Genomic DNA, 25,423 nt, shown 5'->3' with positions numbered 1-25,423 from the left:
AAAATCAAACGAATACCATTAATATTAAGAGACTGCATCAAATTACTAAAATTTACTTGGTAGATTTGTATCAAAACGTGTGGTTTAGGGGCCAGCTAATGGCCATCGTAGTCTTTTTAATTCTGACGAGTCCACCCAAGTTTTTTTTATATATTTTTGGCTGAAGATTACGAATTTTAAGGTTGGATTTCGATTTGAGTGGTCAAAAAATTGAACTAAACAATTTAATTGTATATAAAGCTCTAGCTCGTAAACTAAAAGATCTAGAATTTTTTTTGAATCAAGTTTGTTTCTTGAAAAATAAAAGTAATAAATCAATAAAGAAACTGGCATTCACTTTAATATAAGAATTACAACTCGAGATATTATAAAATTGATGCAAAATGGTTGCAAAATAAGTATTTTTCGAAGCTTTTTCGATCGTAACTCGGTGTATACGCATGCAAATGAGCTTTATAAAGTCTCATTTTGAAGCTTAATTTATAAAATCCAAACAAAATTTGTAAAATAATTTATATTGTTACGTAAAAATAATTAATAATAATAAAAAATTACGAGTCATATTAAAAACCTGTAAACATGTGTTTATTCACTAATATGTTGTAGATTCTGCGAGACCCTTCGACCAGCTGGCAGAAATCTACCTGAAACTGAAGCTTCCAGAAACCGGTCGAAACGATGACCCGCATTTACTTTCTAGTATAATCAGAGGGATTCGCCTGAATTCTCGACCGGTTGTATTTTCATATATAATAACGGAGCTTTCATTGAAGGAGAACAGTTAATATCTGAAGATCGCGCGCCGCATTTAAATTGTAACGTCCGATAGATAAATTATGTAATTAGTCAAATAAATTGTTGTACAGTGGTTTAATAAATTGATATAAATTATCGTGTTTTAGTAAATTAAAATAAGAACTCTAAATTAGAATAAATAAAAACATTACAATATTTATTTGTATTAAAGGTATACCTGTTTGAAGTTGTAATTTTCTTTAAAAAATTGTAAATTATATCTTTTATAAGGATTTTAAGCAAATCTGGGGAATAACATTAATACTTAAATTAACAGTAATTATAGAAGAGCTAAAAGGAATATTTTGAGCTTAGTAAAATATTCGTAGGTTTATTTTTGGCCAATATATCGATATTTTGATAGCGAGCTCCGAGGAGCAAGATTGGTTTGCAGCGAAAAGGAATGCGCTCGAATCGCTTGGTACAAATTACAGTTCATATTATAGGTCATCTTAATTTTTTAAGATCCTAATACAATTTTCTCATATTTATAATTCTTATAATTAAATCGTCATAAAGTAGGTCCGTTTTTTTACCCTATTTAGTTTTTATTTCATTTTTTTGTACTAAATGAGAAAAAAACATGAAAAACAAAGATTCATTTAATCCATAAAATGCAAGTATCACTTTATTACATATATTATTAAGTATTTAAACATTTTTAATAAATAAAAATTTAATAGTTTTTAATGTATAAAGATAAGTAATAATATATTATAATAATATATATAAAAGTTTTTAAATTTCGTACATTTAATAAATCTTTTAAATCGTAACTAAACAAGTTAATTTTTGCATATAAGTTGCAATTTGTCTCGTAACTTGGTCGTAAGCCAAGTAAATATAAAGTAACATAAAGCTTTAAATTATTTTGCTTTAAATCTTACCTTAAAATTACAGTAACCAATGTTTTTGTCAATTTTACGAAAAAGTAATTACTGATGAAGTAGTAAAATTTCCGAGTAAGAATGTTTGAATCATCAATTTTTAGAATTGAATTAGCGATAAATCAACCGTATCATTTCAATTCGAAAACTTTATATGTTTAAGTTTAGCAATCATCAAATTAAACCCAAAACTCTATTTTACAAGATCTCGAAAGAGTTTCTAACAATAACTTTATAGCAATATTCATTTCGCGCCGCGCAGTTCCACGACTGCTATATACAGTGCGTCCATAAAGTCACTCATAAATGTATTATTAGCTAAATAAAGAACATTATTATAAATTCCCCGAAACAGGTCGATTTGTGATTTTAATTTACTATTTTTTAAAATTGTAATCTAATATACAGGGTGAATTACCTTCGTATGATGACGTCAGCACTATTTTTTTGATAGTAGAACCTCCATTTTTTTTCAATTTATAGATTTACCTTTCTGAGCTGATTCCAAAAATGTATAAGACGTTGCTTTAAATTGCCACAGGGCGGCAACAAAAATGCCAAAAATTCACACGAGCGTCCATAAAGTAACGCATAAATTCATTATTAGCTAAATAAACAACATTGTTACAAATTCCCGAAACAGGTCGATTTTTGATTTTAATTTACTATTTTATCAAATTATAATTTAATATACAGGGTGAATCACCTTCGTATGATGACGTCATCACTATTTTTTTTAAATGGAACCTCCATTTTTTTTTTCAATTTATAGATTTACCTTGCTGAGCTGATCCCAAAAATGTATAAAACGTTGCTTCAAATTGGTACAGGGTGGCAAAAATGCAAAAATTCCAAGTTACCTACAAAATAATAAATTAAGGATAAACCTAATAAACACATTAAATTAAATTACATATTGTTATATAACTACTTTACAGTAAATTTACAGTAAATGTTCAAATTTTTGCTCCATTGATCCTGCGAGAGTGACTGAACCGGTCATTACTTCCGTTTTTAACAATCTGTAGCATCGCAAGTGTTATGTTTTTTTTTTATTGTCTAATTCAGTCTTGTAGTTAACGGATATCATCAGATCTGTTTATGTAGACTTTAGATTTTAAATAATCCCATAAAAAATCTAATGGGTTAAAATCAGGTAATCTAGGGTGCCATTCCACTGGTCCCCTTACTACTATCCACCGTTGTGGAAAAATTCTGTTTAAAAATTCGCGCAGAGTTACCGCGAAATGTAACAGTGCACCATCTTGTTGAGACCTGATTCTGTGGTCTAAATTAGTAGGTATTTGAATGTCAGGAAAGAGCTGGATCAGATCAGTAATTATTGTACGTTGTAGAAATCCAGATATAATGCACCTGTTAAATTTTCATCAAAAAAAATATAGACCAATAATTGTATTTCTCACATACATTCTCTCATACGTTCGTTTTTTGTAGTCTTTGCGTATGGGACACTTGCACCCAGTGGATTTTTATCAAACCAAAAACGGTGTTATGTTGGTTAACATGACCGTTCAAATGAAACGTTATCTCGTTCAAAAATAAAGCGTTATCAATGAAATTGTTAGGTTGGTTTCAACAAGAGCGCTGTTGGCCATTCAGTGCCTACCCTCGCTGCTTTTACTCTAGTCGTAACGAAAAGTAATCTTTGTTTGCAACACTCCTGTTTAAACAATTTTTAATAATTTTGTTTTTTAAAAGTTTTGTTAAAAACTTTTGATGCGAAGCTTCTATACTGGCGTTGTATTACTTTTTTCGCTATAGTAAAATGCTGAGGCGAGCGTCACGGAAGTAGCGCCATAAGATAGCGTCGTCACGGGTAGCGTCATATAATAGCGGTTCTTCACATCCATTCGACACTCTATTAATTCGTTTCTAGTCATCATATACATATTTAGTCTAAGTAGGTTTAAATTAAAAAGTTCATTAAAAATAACTAACAAAATATAGATATTGAATGAGAAATAAAATATTAAAAGAATAGTTGTCCGTAAAAGATTCGATTTATATAGTTTATACAATAATTAAATTTTTACTATCAAATGATATTTATTTATATTTTATTATAATTTAATATTTCATTTGAATTTGACAGGTCTATCGGAAGAAAACAGTGTGTGCTTTGTTAATAGGTCAACAGGTGGCGTAAGGAACAAACATAATAATTCATTTAATTGTTTTAATACAATATAATTTGTTTAAAAAAATAATAAAATTACTTTATTTATTATTTAAGTTATAACAAATTATCGTTGACTATAAAATGATTAAAATTAATGTCTAAAGATCGAAAACTTTTGATAAAACTTTAATAAAAAGTGAAGTTTTTTGTTTGTTGGTTTTTGAAGGTACTACAAGTTCTACGGTTAAATATTTAAAAACTTTAAATTATGCTACAAGATATTTTGTTACAGTCAATTAAGGTGAGAGAGATTCTATCTTGTTAAGAGAAAAATTTTTTATCTAATAAACTAATCACTTTAAGCCGAATGTATTATATATTTTTGAAATCAGCACAAAAAGGAGAATCCGAATACATACAAGATAAAAAAAAATAAAGGGATGCTACGGGAGGTGAGAGGGTGCCTTTCCCAGCAAGCTTAAATATGACATATTGTCTCCCCCGTCAAATATTAATTGACGTGTATTTGCGCTGTTCCTAAGTATTAGAAGTCGAAAAGTTATTTAAGGTGGATAGTTTCATCTGAAAAGCACTGTTTAATATATAAACCATAATTTGTATCGGCGGATAGCGCGCATACCTTTCGCTGCGAGCTGATCTTGCGCCTCAGAGCGAGCTATAAAAATATCGATATCTTGGCCAAAAATAAACCTACGAACATTTTCCTAAGCTCAAGATGTTCCTTTTAAGTTCTTTTAGCATTACTGTTAATTCAAGTATCAACGTTTATTGCCCGAAATTTGCTTAAAGCCCTTATAAATAAACAAATTAATTTACAAATTTTTTTACAAATTTACAACTTTAATAACGATAAAAACTTTATTACAAATAAAGATAAATTAATTTAACAAATTTGGTCTTAAGGTCTATAAATTAAGCTTTAAAATGATACTTTGTAAAGCTCATTTGCATGCTAAGAAGCCAAGGAACAAATTTAATTTGAAAAAAAAATGTCTAGCTCTTTTAGCTTACGAGCTACAGCCTTATTAAATTTCTTACAACAATTTTTTTACCACACGGATCGAAATCCACCCTCGAAATTCGTAATCAGTAGCCAAAAATACATAAGGAAAACTTGGGTGGACCCATTAGAATTAAACAGGCCACAGTAACCTAACTGGCCCCTAGACTATTTATAATAAAAATATATAAAAACCAATATATGTAGGTTTTATCATTTCGTTACGTATTATCTTTAATATGATCTACACTGTATTTTCCATTGTCTTCAGTTTTTTTACAAAGGCTATCGTAACTTCTCATATAGTCTCTAGTACTTTCCACTATATCTTTCCTCATTGCAGTTAATTGCTTCAAATAAGATTTAGGAGATAAAGACCACGTCCTGTACTTTTTTTTGTAGGTTTTTGGTAAACTTCCATAATCCGAATAATTTGGACCTAAATCATTGTCTAAATGCGATGATTCGTATTCTGCAAATATCTCATCAGCATTAACGGTTCTTCCATGGGATATCTGGACGAGAGATAATGTTTTCTCTAATCTTGAACATGCTGCTTCGAAAGGAATTTCGTATTTATTTACCGGTAATTCTGTGAGTAGTGGTTCAGATTGAGTAGAACAGTTATACATAACAGGAAGTATTGTTTGCGATCCCTTTTCTTTAAAACATGTACAATATTTTTTGTCACAATTTGACGATTGATTACCTTTGTTAACTAATTGTTCTTTATTCTCAGTTAAAATCTTATTTTTTGTCAATTTTTTCTTTTTGGTCAAGTTTTTTAAAGATTTTAATCCATTTACTGTTACTTGGAGATCATAAGAATGATTTTTTTCCTCTTTTTCAGACAATTTTGACATGATTTCTGTTGCTTCTTCTAAAAATGCAGACATTGCACTCACTATTCTTTTAGCTTCTCCATTTTCATTTTTCAGAATTGTTTTTGGTACTCTAGATGATACTAAATTAGATGTTGTGGCCGGGTTGTTATTGTCTGTACTGACTGTAGTATCATGTAGTATATATGGTTCATGGACTATAACTACGTCATCATATTCAGTTCTGTCACAGTACAGAATTCTCGGTTTGGCTGTGACAACTTCGAAGTCCTTTAAGGGTATACAATATTCCTTGGCTTGTACTGATGATCTGAATATTTCTGCAGCATGAGTTTTGAGCATTTTAATGGCTGGTACTGCCACCGAATGATCCGGTATCCAAGAGCATTTTGCTTTACTATTATTTTTTGCATAATCTTGGTTGAAATGTTCAACACAGTCTAGAAATTCCTCGTTTAGTTCTCCCACACTTCCGTGATACCATGTTTGAACTTCTTTTGATGACATTTCAAGAGGCGGATGATTACTAAGAAGATCTGGAGTAACCATATATGAACTTTGAGCTTCAAAATTTTCTAAACTTTCTGAAGATACACTGTGACTAGGTTTGTTTCCTTGAAGGTAGTTATTTGATATATTTATGTTAACCACATTAGTATATATGGCATCCGCAGATACATCTTTTCCTTCTCTAAGATATTTAGTAAAGGATACAAGAGTTGAGGGCTTTGGAACTACTAACTGTTTTCTTTGGGAATCCTCTTTGTTAAATTGTGTACCGCAACTCCTTGTAATCAACAAACTTTTAACTGTTTCTGAATCTGTCACATCTATCAAATCAGAGCTATCTACACAAGCATCTTTATTATCAATTTGTGAAGTCATAGTTGCCACATGTTTTAGCTCTTCTACCAAAACTTTCAGATCTGAAGTATTTGTAGACATTTCTTTCATTCTTTTTATGGGTATAAGATCTGTCTGGATATCCTGATTTTTTATTCGATTGGCTCTTAATGCCCTTCTCGTAATATTTCTTAGACGTGCCCTGGCATTTTCTGATATTAATAATTCTTTTGGAAATACCGACAGGTTATATGTATTTATGTCATCAGTATCTGTTGCAACTTCTTTTTTCTTAACTTTATTATATAATCTACTCGTAACTGCAGCTACAACTTGAGATCTAGGTGATGCTTTGGAACTTACACCAAATTTAGATTCAGATCTTTTTGAAAGGTTTTCACTGGACATAGCTCGCAGAGATTGTCTCTTGGATGAAGTTTTTGATAATAAAGAAACGGATTTATGTAATGACTCTGTTCGGAGACTGCTTCTGCGTGATGTTTGACTTCCTGAACCTATTTCCGAACTTTGATTTGATGTAATTGATTTGGATGATATAGTGGAATCATCTGAACCACACTTGTCAGGATCTATTTTATTTGACGACATGATTAAAGTCACTTCTGAATGTTTCTTATTAATATTTGCGTTGACGTCAATATTCGGAATGAGTTCTTCTTCGTTCGTACAAAGAGGTTTGTCTGCTACATTTAATTTATGGGTTAATATAGTTAGAACGTTCGATGGATTGGGCTTTCGATTTAGGTTATCTTCTGTATTTTCATTCTGCGTGTCTCTTGTAACATCTTTTTGAAAGTACATTTGATTTACAATCGGCAGCTAAAAAGAAAAAAAACTATTAATTTACAGTTACTAAACTTATTTTATATAACAGCACAACTTCGAATAAAGGTATGTATCAAAATGTTATCCACTAAAATGTAAAACTAAATATAAATACACTGTGTTCAGTTGAAAAGGACCTACCCTCAATATTTTAGAAATGCGCCATATTAGAAGGAAATGTCGAGACAGGTAGATTTTAAAATTTTTTATGTTTTTAAATTTATGATTAATGATAAATTTACGGTTTCAAAATTTAATTTTGCGTTTATTTTGAATAATATCAACATGACGTCATGATGAACTCTAACCCTAACTTTAACGAAAGCTACTGCCGAAAAACTGAGGGTAACACAAAGGCGAATGGAGAGATCAATGCTGGGTCTGACCTTGAAAGATCGCGTGAGAAATGAGGAGATACGCCGACGAACTGGCGTTGACGATATTATACTGCGAATCAATAAACAAAAGTGGAGGTGGGCTGGACATGTTGCTAGAATGGAAGACGGAAGATGGACGAAGAGATTATTGGAGTGGAGACCAAGAGCCGACAAGCGAAGTCGAGGCAGACCACCCACCCGATGGACCGACGACCTAAGGAGAATAGAAACAAACTGGATTGCAGCAGCTAGAGATAGAGAGAACTGGAGACGTTTGGAGGAGGCCTATATCCAACAATGGATGTGAAAACGGGGCTGGATGATGATGATGATGATGACGTCATGATGACGTCATCCATTGCTTCTTTTTATATCTGGTTGGTATTAGAATTTCTCTTTGACTTTTACTTATTTCTGTTTTTATTATTAACCATTTTTTATCCGTCTCAGTATTTTGTAGAATTTGTTCTTTAACATTCATTATACTGGGGAACACATTTTTTGTTGAGTTAGATCTGACACTTGTTTTTCACTAATTTGTGTCCTCTGAATCTGAGAATAACCTCACTTAATGCAAGTTAAATCGAGTTCGTATAAATAAAATTGTTTAATCAGTGAAGAGTATTTACAAATTAAGACAAAAATTTGCGTTTATAGCTTTTTCTGGAGTGTTTAGTTTGTGTACATTCGCCCTTGGTGCTCCAACAATAGTCAGCCATCATATGTATGTCCCATCTACCTTGATATCGTACTTCCATGACCTTCAAATCTTGATGGAAACGCTCACCCTGCTCATCACTCACCGCACCAAGATTGTCCGGGAAATTAGCAAGGTGGCTATGTAAAAAATGCACTTTAATGCTCATGTTGCACCCTAGCTTTTGGAAGCTATCCAAGAGTTGCTGGACAATGTCGGCGTAATTCAATGCTCGTGTATTTCCAAGAAAGTTTTTAACAATGTTTTGAATGCCAACCCCACATTCTTTTCAATTTCTGACATTGTTACCACGAAATGTTCATCTATAAGAAGCTGCCGAATCTGTGGACCATCAAAAACACCGGCCTTTATCTTTTCAAATGACAGGCTAGGAAATTTCGATACGAGACACTTGAAACAGTCTCCTTCAGTTAGCAAAGCTTTAACAAATTGCTTCATGAGACCTAATTTTATATGCAGAGGTGGAAATATAATAATGTTTCTGTCGACAAGTAGCTGATGTACAATGTTTGGATCACCAGGTCTCAGGTCCGGTCTTGGCGGCCAATTCGACTGCACTCAATGTTGCGCACGAGCTCTTCTGTCCCACATACACAGAAAGCAGGGATACTTTGTGTATCCACGTTGTTGACCAAGTAAAAAGCAGACCATTTTAAGGTCAACACAAATGATCCATTGGTGCATGTGATATTGCAACAGATCAATGACATTCTTTATGTCGTCATATTCTTCACGCAAACAAACTGAATGGCCAATTGGAACTGAACCAAATAAATTTCCATTGTGGAGGAGAACACACTTCAAGCTCCGCTTTGAGCTATCTATAAACAGTCGCCATTCAGTTGCGTTATAGTTTGAAATTCCCAATTTTTCCATTAAACCACTTACATTATGGACAAACACAAATCCATCATCACTTTGAAAGTATTGCAGAAATGCCCTTTCTTGTGTTCGAAAACAGGATACCGTGGCTCCCTTTTCAAGCAAGTTTTTCTCATTGAGTCGTGATGCTAACAGCTCTGAAGCTTTTTTGGATAGTCCCAAATCTCTTACCAAATCATTCAGCTCTTGCTGCTTGAATCCCTTACGTACGGAGTCATCTTCAATTTCGAAATCTTCATCGTTGGAGTCGCTTTCATCTACACCATATCCGTATTCCCCTTCTTCCAAAGAGGGAAATTCTTTGAAAACTGGCACAGGGATTTTGGCTGAATGCGGCACTGGGCGTATAGCTGACGGTAAACTAAGATACTCTATCTTATATTTGTTTTTCTTGTTATATTCTGATGTTTTCACTATACAAAAGTAACAATCACTTGAATGATCTTTGGGCTCGCGCCAAATCATAGGTATACCAAATGGAAGTTTAGCACGTGTTCCCTTGGTCCATATCCGTAAACCCTCAACACACTGTTTACACACTTTATGAGGTGCCCATGCTTTATCTCGATCACCAAGTATAACTTTAAAATAGGCAAAATATGCTTGTCTGACGAATGTCAGACAGTAGAGGTAGCCATAAGGAAACGTTTCAGTTCAAACACACTAAGTAGGTCACTTAAGTAAGTTCACTAAGTAGTTCTACATACTTAAGTAACGAAATACTAAATGCTGCTAACCAACACACAACGTTTCACCACGGTATAACAGACGTAACTGAAGTAAACACGTGAAAAGTCAAGTCTAGACCAGTTGCAGTTATCAGCGCGTCATTCCCCCACCAACATGCGCCCCACCCACATAGAAAACGAACGTGACGTGATGGAAGAAAAGTAAAAACAGTTTGGAAATCAGCACGCCTAATTCTATAGAAAACAGCTAAAAAATCTAACTCAACAGAAATTGAGTTTCAAATTGTTCCCCAGTATTAATCCGTTGTTGATTTCATCTGCATTGCATTTGTTGTTCGTCGTTTTATTATTTTCATTTTGAGCCTAATTTTAGTCACTAATGGGTTGTGATCTGATCCTATGTCGGCACTTGGATAGGTTTTTGCGGATATAATTGCGTTCCTGTATCTTTGTCTAATACATAGTCTATTTGATTTCTTACAATTCTCTCTTCTTGATCTGCTGGTGATTTCCAGGTATATAGTCTTCTCTTTGGCATTTTGAATAATGTATTAGCTATAACAGAATTATTGTTTTGGCAAAATTCGATAAGTCTGCCACCCCTTTTGTTTCTGTTGCCAAGACAATATCCTCCTGTACATTCTTCTACTTTTTCTTCCCCAACCTTTGCGTTAAAGTCTTCTATTATAATTGTTACATCTTGCGTTTTAATGGATTTTAAAATGTTGTCTAGGTCTTCGTAGAAAGTTTCAATATCGCTCTCTGGTTTGTCCGCAGTTCTTGAACGGCATTTATTACTTTTCCAGCTCGACGTAGACTTCTAACATTCCAAGTCGCTACTTTTCAAGCTTTTCGCATGTTGAAGACCGGGGAGGCCTTGCAGTCTTGTGAGTTTCCTCCTCTGCCGGATCTTGTTTTCCGAGTTTCATGATCAGTAGAGTGTTTGGTTGTATTGTTAGTCATGATGATTAACTAGGGATGCTCTATGAGCCTTTAATGTATTGGTTTCCTGTTGCCTTATGCATCTCCACGCCGTTGACCATGTCTGGTTCGGTTGCCTTTAGAAACGATTTTCCATTTCTAGGACAAGAAGGTGCCCTTCCACTTACCGTCCTTCCACCCGAAGCTGTTAGTCAGTAAGTGGAAAATTGCTTATACCGGCAATGGTATGGGGGATTCTGTATCTTCGGAAGAGCATAAAATCTGGGATCGACAGAGTTATATAGTGTCAAGCTATTTATTTAGTAACAAATCCTTTACTTTTTGAAGTTATACTTCTATACGCGCGCTCCACATTGGAAATTTGTATGGGAGTGAATCTGTGAAATCATTACATATGTAAGATAATGAGTAAGATAGGGACAGAAGATATATTTTCTCTCTACCTCTCTCGAATATAAAAATGTTCCTTTTATATATATATATAATTTAATATTATTATATATATCCTTTTGTATGTATAATTTAATATTATTATTTATGTGATATGTTTTGTATTATTTATTGAATGTTCATAATTATATTAGTCTTTCGTATTTCAAAATAATAATCTCAATAAATCACTGTATGATCCAGAACTGTCAATTTTGAAATACGTTTGTGTCATGTCCTCAGTAGTATAGTAGTCAGTATCCCCGCCTGTCACGCGGGAGACCGGGGTTCGATTCCCAGTCGGGGATGACTTTTTTATTAATATTATTACATGGTAAATTAAACATATATGCGTTAGTAGAAAAGTTATGTATATTATTGTCATTTTTAAATACTTATGAATATTGCATTTTAATTTGTATTGTATTATTATATTAATAACAAAATAAACAATGAATTTTACTGCAGAGTATGTGTAAAAAAATTTTTGCATTCAACTACTTTCATACATATATGAAAATAAAAATATACATTTTCATCAAAATATTGATTCAATCCATCATTTACTATACTCCTATTACAGGTCAAAAGTTGTTTATAAATTGTTAGTAAGTTGTTATTAATTCTGTTTCTCTTTCTGCTATGTCTTACCTATAGCATTACATATGTAATGATTGTGCAGATTGACTCCCAAATAAATTTGTAACGGCGAATGCGTGTATAGAAGTGTAACTTCCACCGGCAGTCCCACTGGACTACCACACCCGTTTTTTTGTAAATGTTTTTGAAGTTATACTTCTATACACGCGTTCTACGTTGAAAATTTGTACGGGAGTGAATCGGCAAAATCATTACATATGTAAGATATGGGTAAGAGAGACACAGAAGATATATTTTCTTTCTCCAGAATAAAAATGATCCTTTTGTAAATATATTTAATATTTATTAATATTATTATTATTTTTCCTTTTACCACATTTTAGATTTGAAAAATAACAACTAAATCTATATGAATAGAAAATATAAAAATATCAAATAATTAACAAGAAATTTTTGATTTGGTGTGATGGATACGTCCATGGCATAGAATAATAAACAATTGTTACTTATGCAACAAATTAAACATTAAATATTAAATAAATTGTTACTTATTCTGTGTTCATGGTGTGTCGCTTGTCAATAACAATCGTATCGATGATCGTTTCGATAATCATTTTTAATTTTGATAATTTTGAACATTGTACAGGTACAATGCTATATTCATTATCTTTCTCAACATCCATACATAATGAAAATTAACCTCGTCTTAGGTCTCAAGAACAGAATACGTTAACTATCACATAGAGTGTTTTTAAATTGTGACCTTACCGAATTAATCGACATTTTACTCGAAAATGGTTATCCCAGGGGTTTATTAATTAAATTATTTTTAGCACTAATCACAACAAAACACTGCAGGTAGATATTATTAAACAACGAGAAGGGGAGATAGAACTTATCTTATTTTTCTCTACCATATATACCAACTTTAACACTGAAATTGGTTAAATTGTTTAAGCAAAACACAGAAATTATGATTAAAACTAGGTATATTAAAACGTTAAACAGTCTTGACACCAAAACTAAATCTCCATTGCAAACCATGAAAAGCTCTAGTGTTATTTACACAATACCGTGTAGCACGTATGGTAAATTTTACGACGCCGACGGTCAGACCTTACGTAACTTCTCTCTTAGATCAACTTCTCATAATAATGATATCAAGAGAAATGTCAAATCATGTACCTTGGTAAAACGCAGAAAGGCAGAAGAATGTGATCAATGAGGATCATGTTTTCTATTTTCAAGAAGTATCAATTTTAGAAAGAAAAATCAATTTACGTAAAAGACAATTTAAAGAAATGGTGTGGATAAAAAAATTAAATTGTAATAATAAGAGATATGGCATTGATAATTTAAGCATCATTTATAATAACACTAGCAATTTTGCTCGACTAAAAGTCCAATCTATTGCCAACTACAGTCACTCGAAAATTTTTTAAAATAATAAACTTCTTGCATGTAAACCAAGTAAATATAAAGTATGATCATTTTATACTATATCCTATATGCAGTGTGTCAATTTTAAAACTTACAATGGGCTATATCTCACGAACAAAAAGCTGATATCGAAAAATGCTTGAAACTGTTTCTAGGATAGTAAGGGGGAACTAAAATGACATGAAAGAGAACTCACCCCCATCAACCCCCTAGGCCCCACCCACCACAATCAAAAAAGTTTAAATTGCAAACCCCTACTTGTGATACATGATTGAAAAGACTATAAAAAATGCTATCCAATGGTATAAATAATAATTAGAAAAACTTAGAAAACTTCCTTATTATAATTTTTATATATATATATATATATATATATATATATATATATATATATATATATATATATATATATATATATATATATATATATATATATATATATATATAAGTTTTGGGTCCAGTATTATTTCTTATCTATATTAATGATCTAGTGTACTCTCAAAATGAAACAGTTAACACTGTTTTATTTGCTGATGACATTACTTTTTATACAAGCTATCACCCTTCTGAATTCGACATCCTTGATTACCAAACATCTGAAAAAAACTTGGTTTTTAACTAACCGTCTTTCTTTGAACAACTCTAAATCACAAAGTGTTAATTTTACTCTAAGAAATAACACTTGCGTTGAAAAGGCTGCTCTACCACAATGTGTAACCGGAGCGAAGTTTCTGGGGATATATTTGGATGCAGGATTAACCTGGGAAAAACATATAGTTATTCTATCGAAAAAGCTTTCCCGACAACTTTTCCTCTTTAGGGACCTTGTACAGGTGACTTCCAGGGAAACTATTTTAACAGCCTATCATAGTAATTTTCATTCTCATCTGACATATGCTATTCTCTCCTGGGGTCACTCTTGTCACATTGATAAAGTGTTTGCACAACAAAGAAAGTGTGTTCGTATTATCTCTGGGCTCTGTTATAGAGCAGATTGTAGAAACTCCTTTAGAGCTTTACAAATTTTGACTTTACCTTGTGTATATATTATGCAGTGTCTGTTGAACATTAAACAAAATCTTAGTCAATACAATGCGCATGTAGATTTTCACAAGTATCCCACCAGATTTAATAATAATCTTATACCAGAATTTAGCCGTCTTGAGAGATCCAGAAATGGTTCAAGGTATTTAGCCATAAAATTCTATAACTTAGTGCCAGCTAGAATAAAAGCTCTTAATTTTCATCAGTTTAAGGCGAAAATTAAGAGTTACCTTATAGTGAATGCCTTTTTTACGTATGAGGAGTATTTCACCTCCAATTTTAATTTGTTGTAATTGTTGTAAGTATATTTTAAAACACTGTATTTATGTTTTGTGTTTATATTTATGTGTTTATTAACTATATTGACATATTTTATCTTTGACTTGTAAAAAATACTTTTGTATTGATGTATTACCAATAAACCATCTATCTATCTATCTATCTATCTATCTATCTATAATTATACAGCGTGGAGCAATAATTGTGAAACTTTGCCTTAAATGGAAAATTTAATGAGGCTTTTGTTGATTCTGTTGACGACCCTGCATAATTATTGTTTAATAATATACAGGGTGTTAATATCAGCCAGCTTACCATGACTTTTGTATTTGTAATGCTATCTTCCGGACTATTATTTTTAATGATAAGTTCCGGTCGGATTTTTTTTTGTTAAATAAAAACTTAATTTGGCGTTTTTGCAAAACAAGTTGAATACGTTTGTTTTTTCGGTTCTCTCAGATTCAATAATTTTTGGATTATTTGAGAATTTTCGTGATAGCTGTAGTTGTCACGATGGTTTTTTACAGTATACCTGAACGCGTGGAGATCATTTTCTTGTTTGCCATACAGTACATTTACTGATGAATGTACTTTTATGCTGAATGGTAATGTAAATAAACAAAACTGTCGGTACTGGAGTGATGCGAACCCGCATCGATTCAGAGAAGGTCACACTCAATATCCTGAAAAACTGAATGTTTGGGCAGGAATATTAGACGATGCTATAATTGGTCCCTTGTTCATACCAGGCAATTTAGGTGACGACATCTATCTTGATATGCTGGAAAACATCATCGAAATTTAATTGTGCATAAATGAGATAATTAAAGTGACGATCAAGGAAACCTATCTCTAGACGAAGATTTGCTGCACTTCCAACAAGATGGAGCACCTCCTCACTATGCAGCTCCAGTTAGGCACTGGTTGGATACCAATTATCCAAACAAATGGATGGAAAGGAGAGGTCCTATTAAGTGACCGCCGAGGCCACCAGACTTACCGCCACCTGACTTTTTTCTATGGGGTTACCTCAAGTCAGTTGTTTATAAAACTCAACCTGCGTCTCTTGGGGAATTGCGACAAAGAATTACGCAAGCATTGAACACTTTGAACATTTACTTAATTGACATTTTTAACAAATTTGTAGTTCAACAAAAACCTCAACAAATTTTCCATTTAAGCCAAAGTTTCACAATTATTGCTTCACCTTGTATAATTATTGTTTATGACATTGGGATAGCATTTTTTATAGTCTTTTCAATGATGTATCACAAGTAGGGGTTTGCAATTTAAACTTTATTGGTTGTGTTGGGTGGGGCCTAGGGGGTTGATGGAGGTGAGTTCTCTTTCACATCATTTTAGTTCCCCCTTACTATCCTAAAAACAGTTTCAAACTTTTTTCGATATCAGCATTTATTCATGAGATTTAGGCCATTGTAAGTTTTAAAATTGACACACTGTATATATATATATATATATATATATATATATATATATATATATATATATATATATATATATATATATATATATTATGGCTGAGAGTATAGAAGAACTACAAACTTTACTAGATGCAATAAATAGTGAATGCATTCAAATGGGACTTGACATCAACACAGATAAGACCAAATTTATGATAGTATCAAGGAGTCCAATAAATAATGAACAACTAACTTTTGGTGGACAGCAAATAGAGAGAGTGACAAAATATAAATATCTGGGAGCTTACATCAACACAGAATTAGATCCAGACCAAGAGATCCGGGTACGAATAGAAATGGCAAGGGCAGCGTTCTTAAAATTCAAACAATTGTTCTGTGACAAAAATCTGAATACTGCGCTGAGACTGAGGTTTGTTGAATGTTACGTCTGGTCGCAACTATTGTACGGGGTAGAAACATGGACACTAAAAGCGCAAATAGTTAAAAAGATTGAAGCCTTTGAACTTTGGATATACCGGAGAATGTTGAGAATTCCATGGACTGCCAGGGTCACCAATGAGGAAGTGCTGAGAAGGATGGGTCGAGACAAAAAATTGTTGAGAACGATAAAAGTACGCAAGACTGCATACCTTGGACACATACTAAGAAATAATAAATATAGTCTTCTGCAGGTCATCATGCAGGGTAGAGTCGATGGCAAAAAGGGAATAGGTAGAAAGAGGAAGTCATGGCTGCGAAATATTCGAGACTGGACAAACATGACTGTAGACGAATTATTCCACGTTGCAAAAGACAGAGAAGCTTTTAAAAATGTGGTCGCCAACCTCCGTTAATGGGGACGGCATAGGAAGAAGAAGATATTTTATATATACATATATATGTACATATGGATATACATTATATCTACTGTACTTCTCACGTCGTTTTATTTGACGTGTAATATGCTAGGATTCAGCTAGTTGTTTATTTTTTACTCAGCAGAGACCTTCTTCAGGTCAATAAAATTTACCTTATAGTGTCTAGTATCACCCATAGTGTCATGTCATATTTCGTATATCGCTATACATTCATTAATGACAAAGATGCTGTGTCATGCTCTTTTGGTAGTCGCCTTGTTTGTTTTTTTATCTTAATATATTTGTTATACCCTCCCCTTTCGTTTGCTATATCGCATAGTTAGAGGCCTTCTTTAAGTCAATAAATCAGAATTTGTCTTATAGTAAATCAATTTTTATCCTTAGTGTCCTATGATACCTTGTACGTCGATATACGTTCATTAATAATAGCCTAAGATCCCATTGCAGGATCACTACGTTCATAACGCAGTTAATCAAACTCACATTTGTACATACATTTAAAATTGGGAGAATACATTGATAATAGGTTGCCAGTCAATAAGTGGTAGCAAATATTTTTAATTAAATTAACAGTAATTAATTTTTGACAAAAATTTTATTTCGTTCACTTGCACATGCATGTTTTCTATACAAAATTAAAGCTAATTTTTTTCTTAATATCACGAGAGAAGTTTGCCTGACAAAAAAGGTAGAAAATTAGGGTTGCCAGCTGTTTTAAAAGCGAGGTATTAAAGATAAAATAAAAAACAACTAGCGTGCAACGCTACTGGTTTTAAGTGTCAGCTGAGTGAGTTTTTAAAGAATACATCGATAGATATATAATAAATAATAATAATCGATACAATATACTAAGGATGGAGTCTATTGATATTTTTACATGTAGCTGATAGATGACGGTAATGACGTCACTTTGTCACATACGATGTCCGACACGAATTTCACAGGTGATCAATTAATTCCCGATATTTTAATGTTAAGCAGGTAGCATTATCTATTTAAGTCAATAATTCAATGTATTATTTTTGTCAAATTAAATAATTTGTTAAATTTTTAATATTTTGCATTTAGTCAATCAGCGGCGTGCGATGCGCAACTACGTACCTGTAAAGTATACATGTTTTGTATGCTTCTTTGTTATAAAAATAATATTTTTTTTTATTTTTCAGTGTTACACCTCATTATATCTTTTATTCAAATGTAAATAACAACGAAAATAAATAATTATTGTACATATATATGTACCAAAGGAATTTTTTCGTAAACCACTGGCATTCCGGAAATAAGATCGGCTATTGTTACTAACTACTTTGGAGGCAAGTATTTATTCATAGTCTCCATCCGGATTATATTATATCGATGATAATAATATACATAGTACCACTTGTCAAATCAGTGTCGTTGCTCCCTAACTCTATTTTACTTTATCTTTAATAATTCGTGTTTTTAGCTGCTGGAAACCCTAATTTGCGAGAATTTTTTCTCAGGCTACCTTATATCTTTATATTAAGAAAAAATTAGCTTTAATTTGTCCATACTTAATATGTCCAATAATACTTTTTTCGACCATAAGCTCCAGTATAAATATACATTTGAAAACTCCAGTGGCCACAAATCTCTGATTGATTTTATAGTCACTAATAGGAAAATCCCCCCAAAGCAGATTCTAGATATCCGAACTTTAAATTCAGCAGACGCAGGGAGTGAACACAAATGAGTACTAGCAAAAATAAGAATGAAAATAACACCAAAACATTTTTTATAGGAAATCATCGAGGAAAAATTCAATGTAGAATCACTGTGGAAAGACTCTACAAGAGAAATGTACCAAAGGAGGCTAGCACAGAAGATACAGCTGAAACCAATAGATGACATCGAAGATATAAACGCGAGCTGAGAGAAAATTAAAAACAACATTGGAGAAGCAGCAACAGAAGCTGTAGGAAAACGCAAAGTCATACTGAACAAAAGAAACAACAACAATACATCATAGTTCAGAAAAGAAATAAAAGAGAAATGTAAAGAGAAGCGAGAGGCTTACACGAAGGATAAAACATTAAATACTTCAGAATCCCGAGACACCTATGGAAGAATACGAAATGAAACAAAGCAGTTGGTAGGAAGAACAAAAAATGAACACTGGGAACAGTTTACAAAAAGGATGGAAAGCGACTTCTACGGTACACAAAAACAAATATGGAGATTCATAAGAAACCAACGAACATACCAGCAAACAAATGGGAAAGATACCTGACGGAACTGTTTAAAGAAAAGAAAAATAATAATCAACACAATAACGTACCTGAATTAAGACACGAAATAGAAATCAGTTTTCAGGAAGTAGAGATAGCCATGTATTCACTCAAAAATAGAAAGTCACCAGGACCAGACGGAATAACCAACGAGCTTTTAAAACACCGAGGAGAAAGTATAACCCTAGAGATTATAAAACTTATACAAAAACTAATATTGCACTGCAATATACCAGACGCATGGAGAAACAGCATAATGATGCCAATGTTCAAGAAAGGAGATAAAGAAGACCCCAACAATTATAGAGGTATAAATCTTTTATCAGATGAGCAACAAGCATATCTATGTTTTATAGACTTGACAAAAGCTTTCGATCGCATCCAAATCAAAGACGTTTTACATCTACTGTATAAAAGAAACATAGCAGTCAATATTATACAAACCATAGAAAACATCTATCTTCCATAATCGAATACAGGCAAAGATAAATGGAAAACTAACACAGTGTATACCAGTACAAAGCGGAGTCAGACAGGGTGACTCGTTAAGCCCACTTCTCTTTAATATAATAATGGACGAAATAATACAAGCAGTACGTAAAAGTCATGGTTATAGAATGGGGAACAAAGAAATCGAAATATTATATTATGCAGACGACGCCGCGTTAATCGCCGAGACAGAAGACGGGCTCCAAAGATTAACACACATCTTCAATACAATAGCCAAGAAAGACAATATGATAATATCAGCAGAAAAAACCAAATGTATGATAATATCTAAATTCCTACTACGATGTAAAAGCGAAATTGATGGGGAAATAATAAAGCAGGAAGCAAGGTTTAGATATCTGTGAATAGATATAACTAGTTACGGAGATGTTGAAAAAGAAGTACGAAAACAAAGCTTAAAAGCAAGTAAACCAGTGGGATCTCTTAATGACACAATCTGGAAAAACAAACACCTAAGACAAGACACAAAAACAAGAATCTATAAAGCAGCAATTATACCTATATTAACATACACGGCGGAGACAAGACCTGACATATCTAAAACGAGACGACTACTAGAAACAACAGAGATGAAAATACTTCGACGAATATCAGGGAAAAGTCTGTTGGATAGGGAGAGAAGCGAAAACATAAGAAGAGCATGCAATATAGAAGACATAAATGGATGGGTGATAAAACGGAAACAGGAGTGGAACGAACACATTAGTAGAATGGTAGAGGATAGGATAATACGAATAGCATGAGATAAGTCACCAAACACCAAATGGACGAAGAAGTATTGACAGACGAAGAAAAAGGTGGTGCGATAATTTAAACAATTTAGGAGGCTAATATTAAAGAAGAAACAGACTTTAAAGCCTACATACAAGAAGGTAGAAGAAGAAGAAGATATTTTAAATTTTTACTTGTCAGCCCAAATCAATTAACTTTATTCCCTAAGAATAGAAAAAAAAATACAAAATTATTTTTAATAATTGACCAGTCACGACATATTCATAATTATCTTATTGTTACGAACATGCTTTCGGCATGGCCCATGTAAGGGTTGCATCTCGCAAAAGGCATCAAGAACATTCGCGATGTATCGAGTGTGAGAGAGAACAACACGTCACGTAGGCGAATTAGAGGTGGGACTACCCCAGAAGATTCGAGAATAATACTTTTTGGTATATAATATATGTAACGATGTTATGAGTGAGTTAGTTGATAAGAGAGTACCGAACTGTAAACTTATAAATAAATGTATTTATATAAATTCGAACCGCTCGTTTTATTTAATCTCGCTACATAATATATAACATATATACACACAACCAAACTTATATGGAATTAATAAATTTTTTTTAATGGAAAATGAACTACATTTTATACTAAACCAGTATAATTACTATCAAAAAAAAACAATCAAAAATGTTACAAATGCTTGAAATTAACAAAAACGCAAAAAACACGAACAAATGAAAACATTACAATGATTGACTAAAGAAAGATACAGTCTTGTTGTTCATTTTAATAGTCAGTGTTGCCACCTCTAGCACTAATGCAAGCTTTAATCCGACTGGGAATGCTTCTAATCAAATCGTCAACTTGTTCTTAACGTAAGTTTGTCCATTCTTCTAGAGCGGCTTGAATGAGCTGATCCGCATTACCTGGATTATCCCTTCGAGCTCTAATCCTTCTTTTAATGAGGTTCCACACATGCTCAATGGGATTAATATCAGGTTAGCAGCCAGGCCAACTCAGAACAGTGACATCTTCAGTTTCCAGAAAGTCTGTGGCAACTCTGCTGGTATGTGGAGGGGCATTACCATGCATGAAAATGAAAATATTTCCCACTGCACCTCGTCACAGTCTAACTATGGGTTCTAGTACCAAATCAACATACCGGCGACCCGTTAAACTTTGCCGTAAGGGACGCAAAGGTGTTTTTTCTCCCATCATAATACCTCTCCAAAACATTACAGTTCCTCCTTTATATTTGGAACGGGTTTGGCAGTTTGCAGTCTAGCTTGTCTACCTCGACCTCTTAAAACCCGAATTCGACGGTCATCTCAGGCCAATTCTGGTTTCATCTAAAAAAATGACATTTTGCCAATCTTCATTTGTCCAGTTCTGGTGTTCCAGACACCAATTCAGCCGATCAATTTTGTTCTGTCTGGATAACTTGGGAACCCTCAACTGCCTCCTGCTAAATAAATTTTGGGAACGAAGTCTCTTTCGTACTGTTTCAACTGAAATGTCAATACCTGTAGTCAGCAAAAGTTGCCTTTGGAGCTTCGGATGAGAAGACGTTGGATTTCTTCTAGCTATTTGACCTAAAAACCGGTCTTGTCGATCACTAGTTACTCCACGACGACTTTCTCTAGGCCTGTACTTGAGTGTTCCCAATTCTAAAAATCTTGCATACGTTTTTGAAACAACGCTCTGCGAGACGTGTAGCGTACTTGAAATTTGCCTTTGTGACATTCCCTGCTCAACAAGAGCAACAATTCTTCCCCTCTAAACATCTGACAAACCTACGTAGGGCATATTACCTTTTTTGAACACAAACTTTACTCTGACGTCCCGGCTTTACAACTTGACACAAATAATAAAATTTTTCAATGTGTACTTAATAAAATTTTATCAATTATGAATCGTAATTCCAACAAAAACCTTTATCTCTCATCTGCAAAAAAAGTTGTCATACATTTCTTATTATTAGTAAGAAATACTGGGTGATTCCATATACGTTTGGTTGTGTGTATATATACAGTGTGTCCGTTAAGTATGGAATAAATTCGATATTTCCTAAATGAAAAGCCTTTTTAAAAAAATCTAAAACAAGTTCATTTTTAAATTTAATGTTCTACATTTTACAATAAAATTTCATTATACAATGTGATACACATTACAGTGATGACGTCATCGGCTCTTTTTTTAAATGTAAAACCCTGTATTTTAGGACATTTTTAGATCGATAAAAATGAGCTGATTTCAAAAAAGTATAATACTGGGGGCCTAACGGATGTAATTTGAAAGATATGTGCTTAGAAAGCTAATTTTTATTGATTTATAATATTAATCAATTATAAATAAATTGTAATAAATAACTTGAAAGTAATCCAGTGATTAATACATGACTTAATCTTAAATGTTCAAATTGTGGCCTTTGTTGTATTTGACAGTAATATTTGACTATATAATATATATAGTAATATAACAGGTTGTTACATTTAAAAAAAGAGCGGATGACGTCATCACTGTAATGTGTATCACATTGTATAATGAAATTTCATTGTAAAATGTAGAACATTAAATTTAAAAATCGACGTGTTTTAGATTTTTTTAAAAAGGTTTTTCATTTAGGAAATATTATAAAGGTATAAGTTATCGGCATAGCTCGTAACAAAGGAAAACAATATAATAATAATATGTGTATAATATGGAAAGCAACCGTATATACGTATTTCTGACTATTGGTCGTTTTCAGTACGGTGCAGACAAGTTAGAAAAGGAGCATGTTAACTTGTGAAAGGATCACTATAAGAGCAATGCGACCAAATTGTGGCAATAATGTTAGAATATATATATATATATATATATATATATATATATATATATATATATATATATATATATATATATTGATGTGTTTCATTTTATCAATCAAAGTTAGAATAAAAATTTTACAAAACGCGGGCACATAAATTTGCAACGCCCTGTACATCGATTTGTAAATATTTGTTATAAGTTAGTTTTAAGCAGTGGGTTTATCCATAATGAGTTTTACCCTAAAGGACTGAAAAACATTAGTAAATACTTAAATGTGAATAGACAATTGTTTCCCGGTCTTTGTAGATGTTATATTTTAAAAACCTTTGCTTTTGTTTCTCTGGAAAGGCCAAAGCCACTAGGTAGTTATTGTATTCAGAAAATATAAGATAAAATCGGTAACATTTTTAAAGAAAGTTGTTTAGAAGCGATGCTTGGGTTTTTCTGATGTAAAATAAGAGAAAAGATATAGGAATTTTCTGATTGGTTAGCGAGTTTGGAATGGGGATGAAAGAGAGTGAATATTTTGAAAGTTTGGAGTAGAAAAGATTATTATGTGATGGATATCCGAAAGAAGTAGTTGAAGTTTTGTGTAGTCAGTTAAAAAGCAAGTGCCAGTGGTGTTAATAATTAGAAGTGGGTTGCTGAAAAGTGGAACGAGAGATAGGTCAAAGTTGAGAAGTCGAATACCTCCTTGATGCTATAAAGTCCAAGTGAGTAAGTCACAAGAACTATAACTATTAAAAATATTTGCGACACCAAGTAAAAAAAATACTTGGGTCTCAGGAGATTGTTAGTATATGAAAGAGAGGAGAGAATTTTGGAGTTTGTTGAACGAGTACTGGTAAAAGAGGCCTGCTCGTGTTTTGGATAAAGAGTGGCTGGTATGCTGACAGGTTGATACTTAGAACGGAGAAGGCTTTCATTGGTATTCTAACATAATCAACAAGGGGGAGCTCTTTTGGTTGAAAGGAAACATCGTCCAGTGTGAATTAAAAGGCCAGTCAATTTTTGTGACAGAATTTTTTTTATGTTTCAAATAAAAGAAACTCTATACCATCAGAAGATCAAAAATTATCGCTATTTTAAAATACCATAAATTCTATAAAAGTTTTTTTTTTAAGAAAAATTAATTAAAGTTTTCATTGCACATTGCAAATATCATATATAGTTTTTTTTTAACGTCAAAGGATAATTATTAATATTGCTTAAGTAATTTAAAAAGTTTCTTTTTATAATATTCAGAATTTTATTTTTTTTAGTATAAAAACATATATATATATATATATATATATATATATATATATATATATATATATATATATATATATATATATAACAAAGATTCCAATATTTCAAAATTTTCATAGGACGTGTAATTATTTTACAAATATCCAAATTTCTTGTTTATGTTGTTTTATCAATGTTATAAAAAAACAAACTGATAAATATTTGGTCAATTAAAATTATCTTATGTGGTACAATTTTCATTGGGACAGTTAAGCCCATGGAATTTATTTGATAAATTTTCATATTATTTCTTTTGGTAATAAAAGAAATTTGTATTTGTTTATTTATGTTATTTCTATTTATTTCCTTCTCCTATTTTATCCGGATAAGGAACAACTAAAAGACACTGGAAGCCACGAGAAAAGATAGGTATAACCTAAGCTGATTTAGTTGTTTTTGTATAATAAAATGGCACCCTGAGATTATTTTTTTATGTATGATTTGCGACACTTAGATAATTAATTAAATAAAGTAATTAAATAAATAAAAGGTTAATATAAAAGTAAGAAACAGCAGATCATAGTAATATATATATATTGATACGATTAGGGTTTATAGAAAATAATTTATAAGTTATATACTACATAATATTAGATATAAAAAAGTATTTGATTATTTTAAATAAGTTATATACTAGAGAATTTTATAAAAATATATTTATGTGAGGGCATTTTAAGAAATTAGCATATAATAATTGTAAAAAGTTGTATTTTAATATTGTAAATATATATAAGTGAGCCATGTGCATAGGCAACCAAAAATACTCT

At 32.2% G+C, this 25,423-nt stretch overlaps 1 protein-coding gene across 1 annotated transcript in view; it reads right to left on the bottom strand.

Annotated features, from left to right (window-relative positions):
• Positions 1–4,770: 4,770 nt before the first annotated feature.
• LOC140441335 (uncharacterized) overlaps positions 4,771–25,423 on the bottom strand; it is a 180,664-nt gene continuing 160,011 nt past the window's right edge. Inside the window, exon 9 of the mRNA XM_072531987.1 lies at positions 4,771–7,368. Within this exon, the coding sequence (XP_072388088.1) occupies positions 5,065–7,368 (2,304 nt within the window). The 3' untranslated portion in view covers positions 4,771–5,064. The remainder of the gene's footprint in view (positions 7,369–25,423) is intronic.

Source organism: Diabrotica undecimpunctata, chromosome 5, assembly GCF_040954645.1.
Source record: "Diabrotica undecimpunctata isolate CICGRU chromosome 5, icDiaUnde3, whole genome shotgun sequence".
Taxonomy (NCBI): Eukaryota; Metazoa; Arthropoda; class Insecta; order Coleoptera; family Chrysomelidae; genus Diabrotica; species Diabrotica undecimpunctata.
This window is presented reverse-complemented; position numbering and strand designations above follow the sequence as displayed.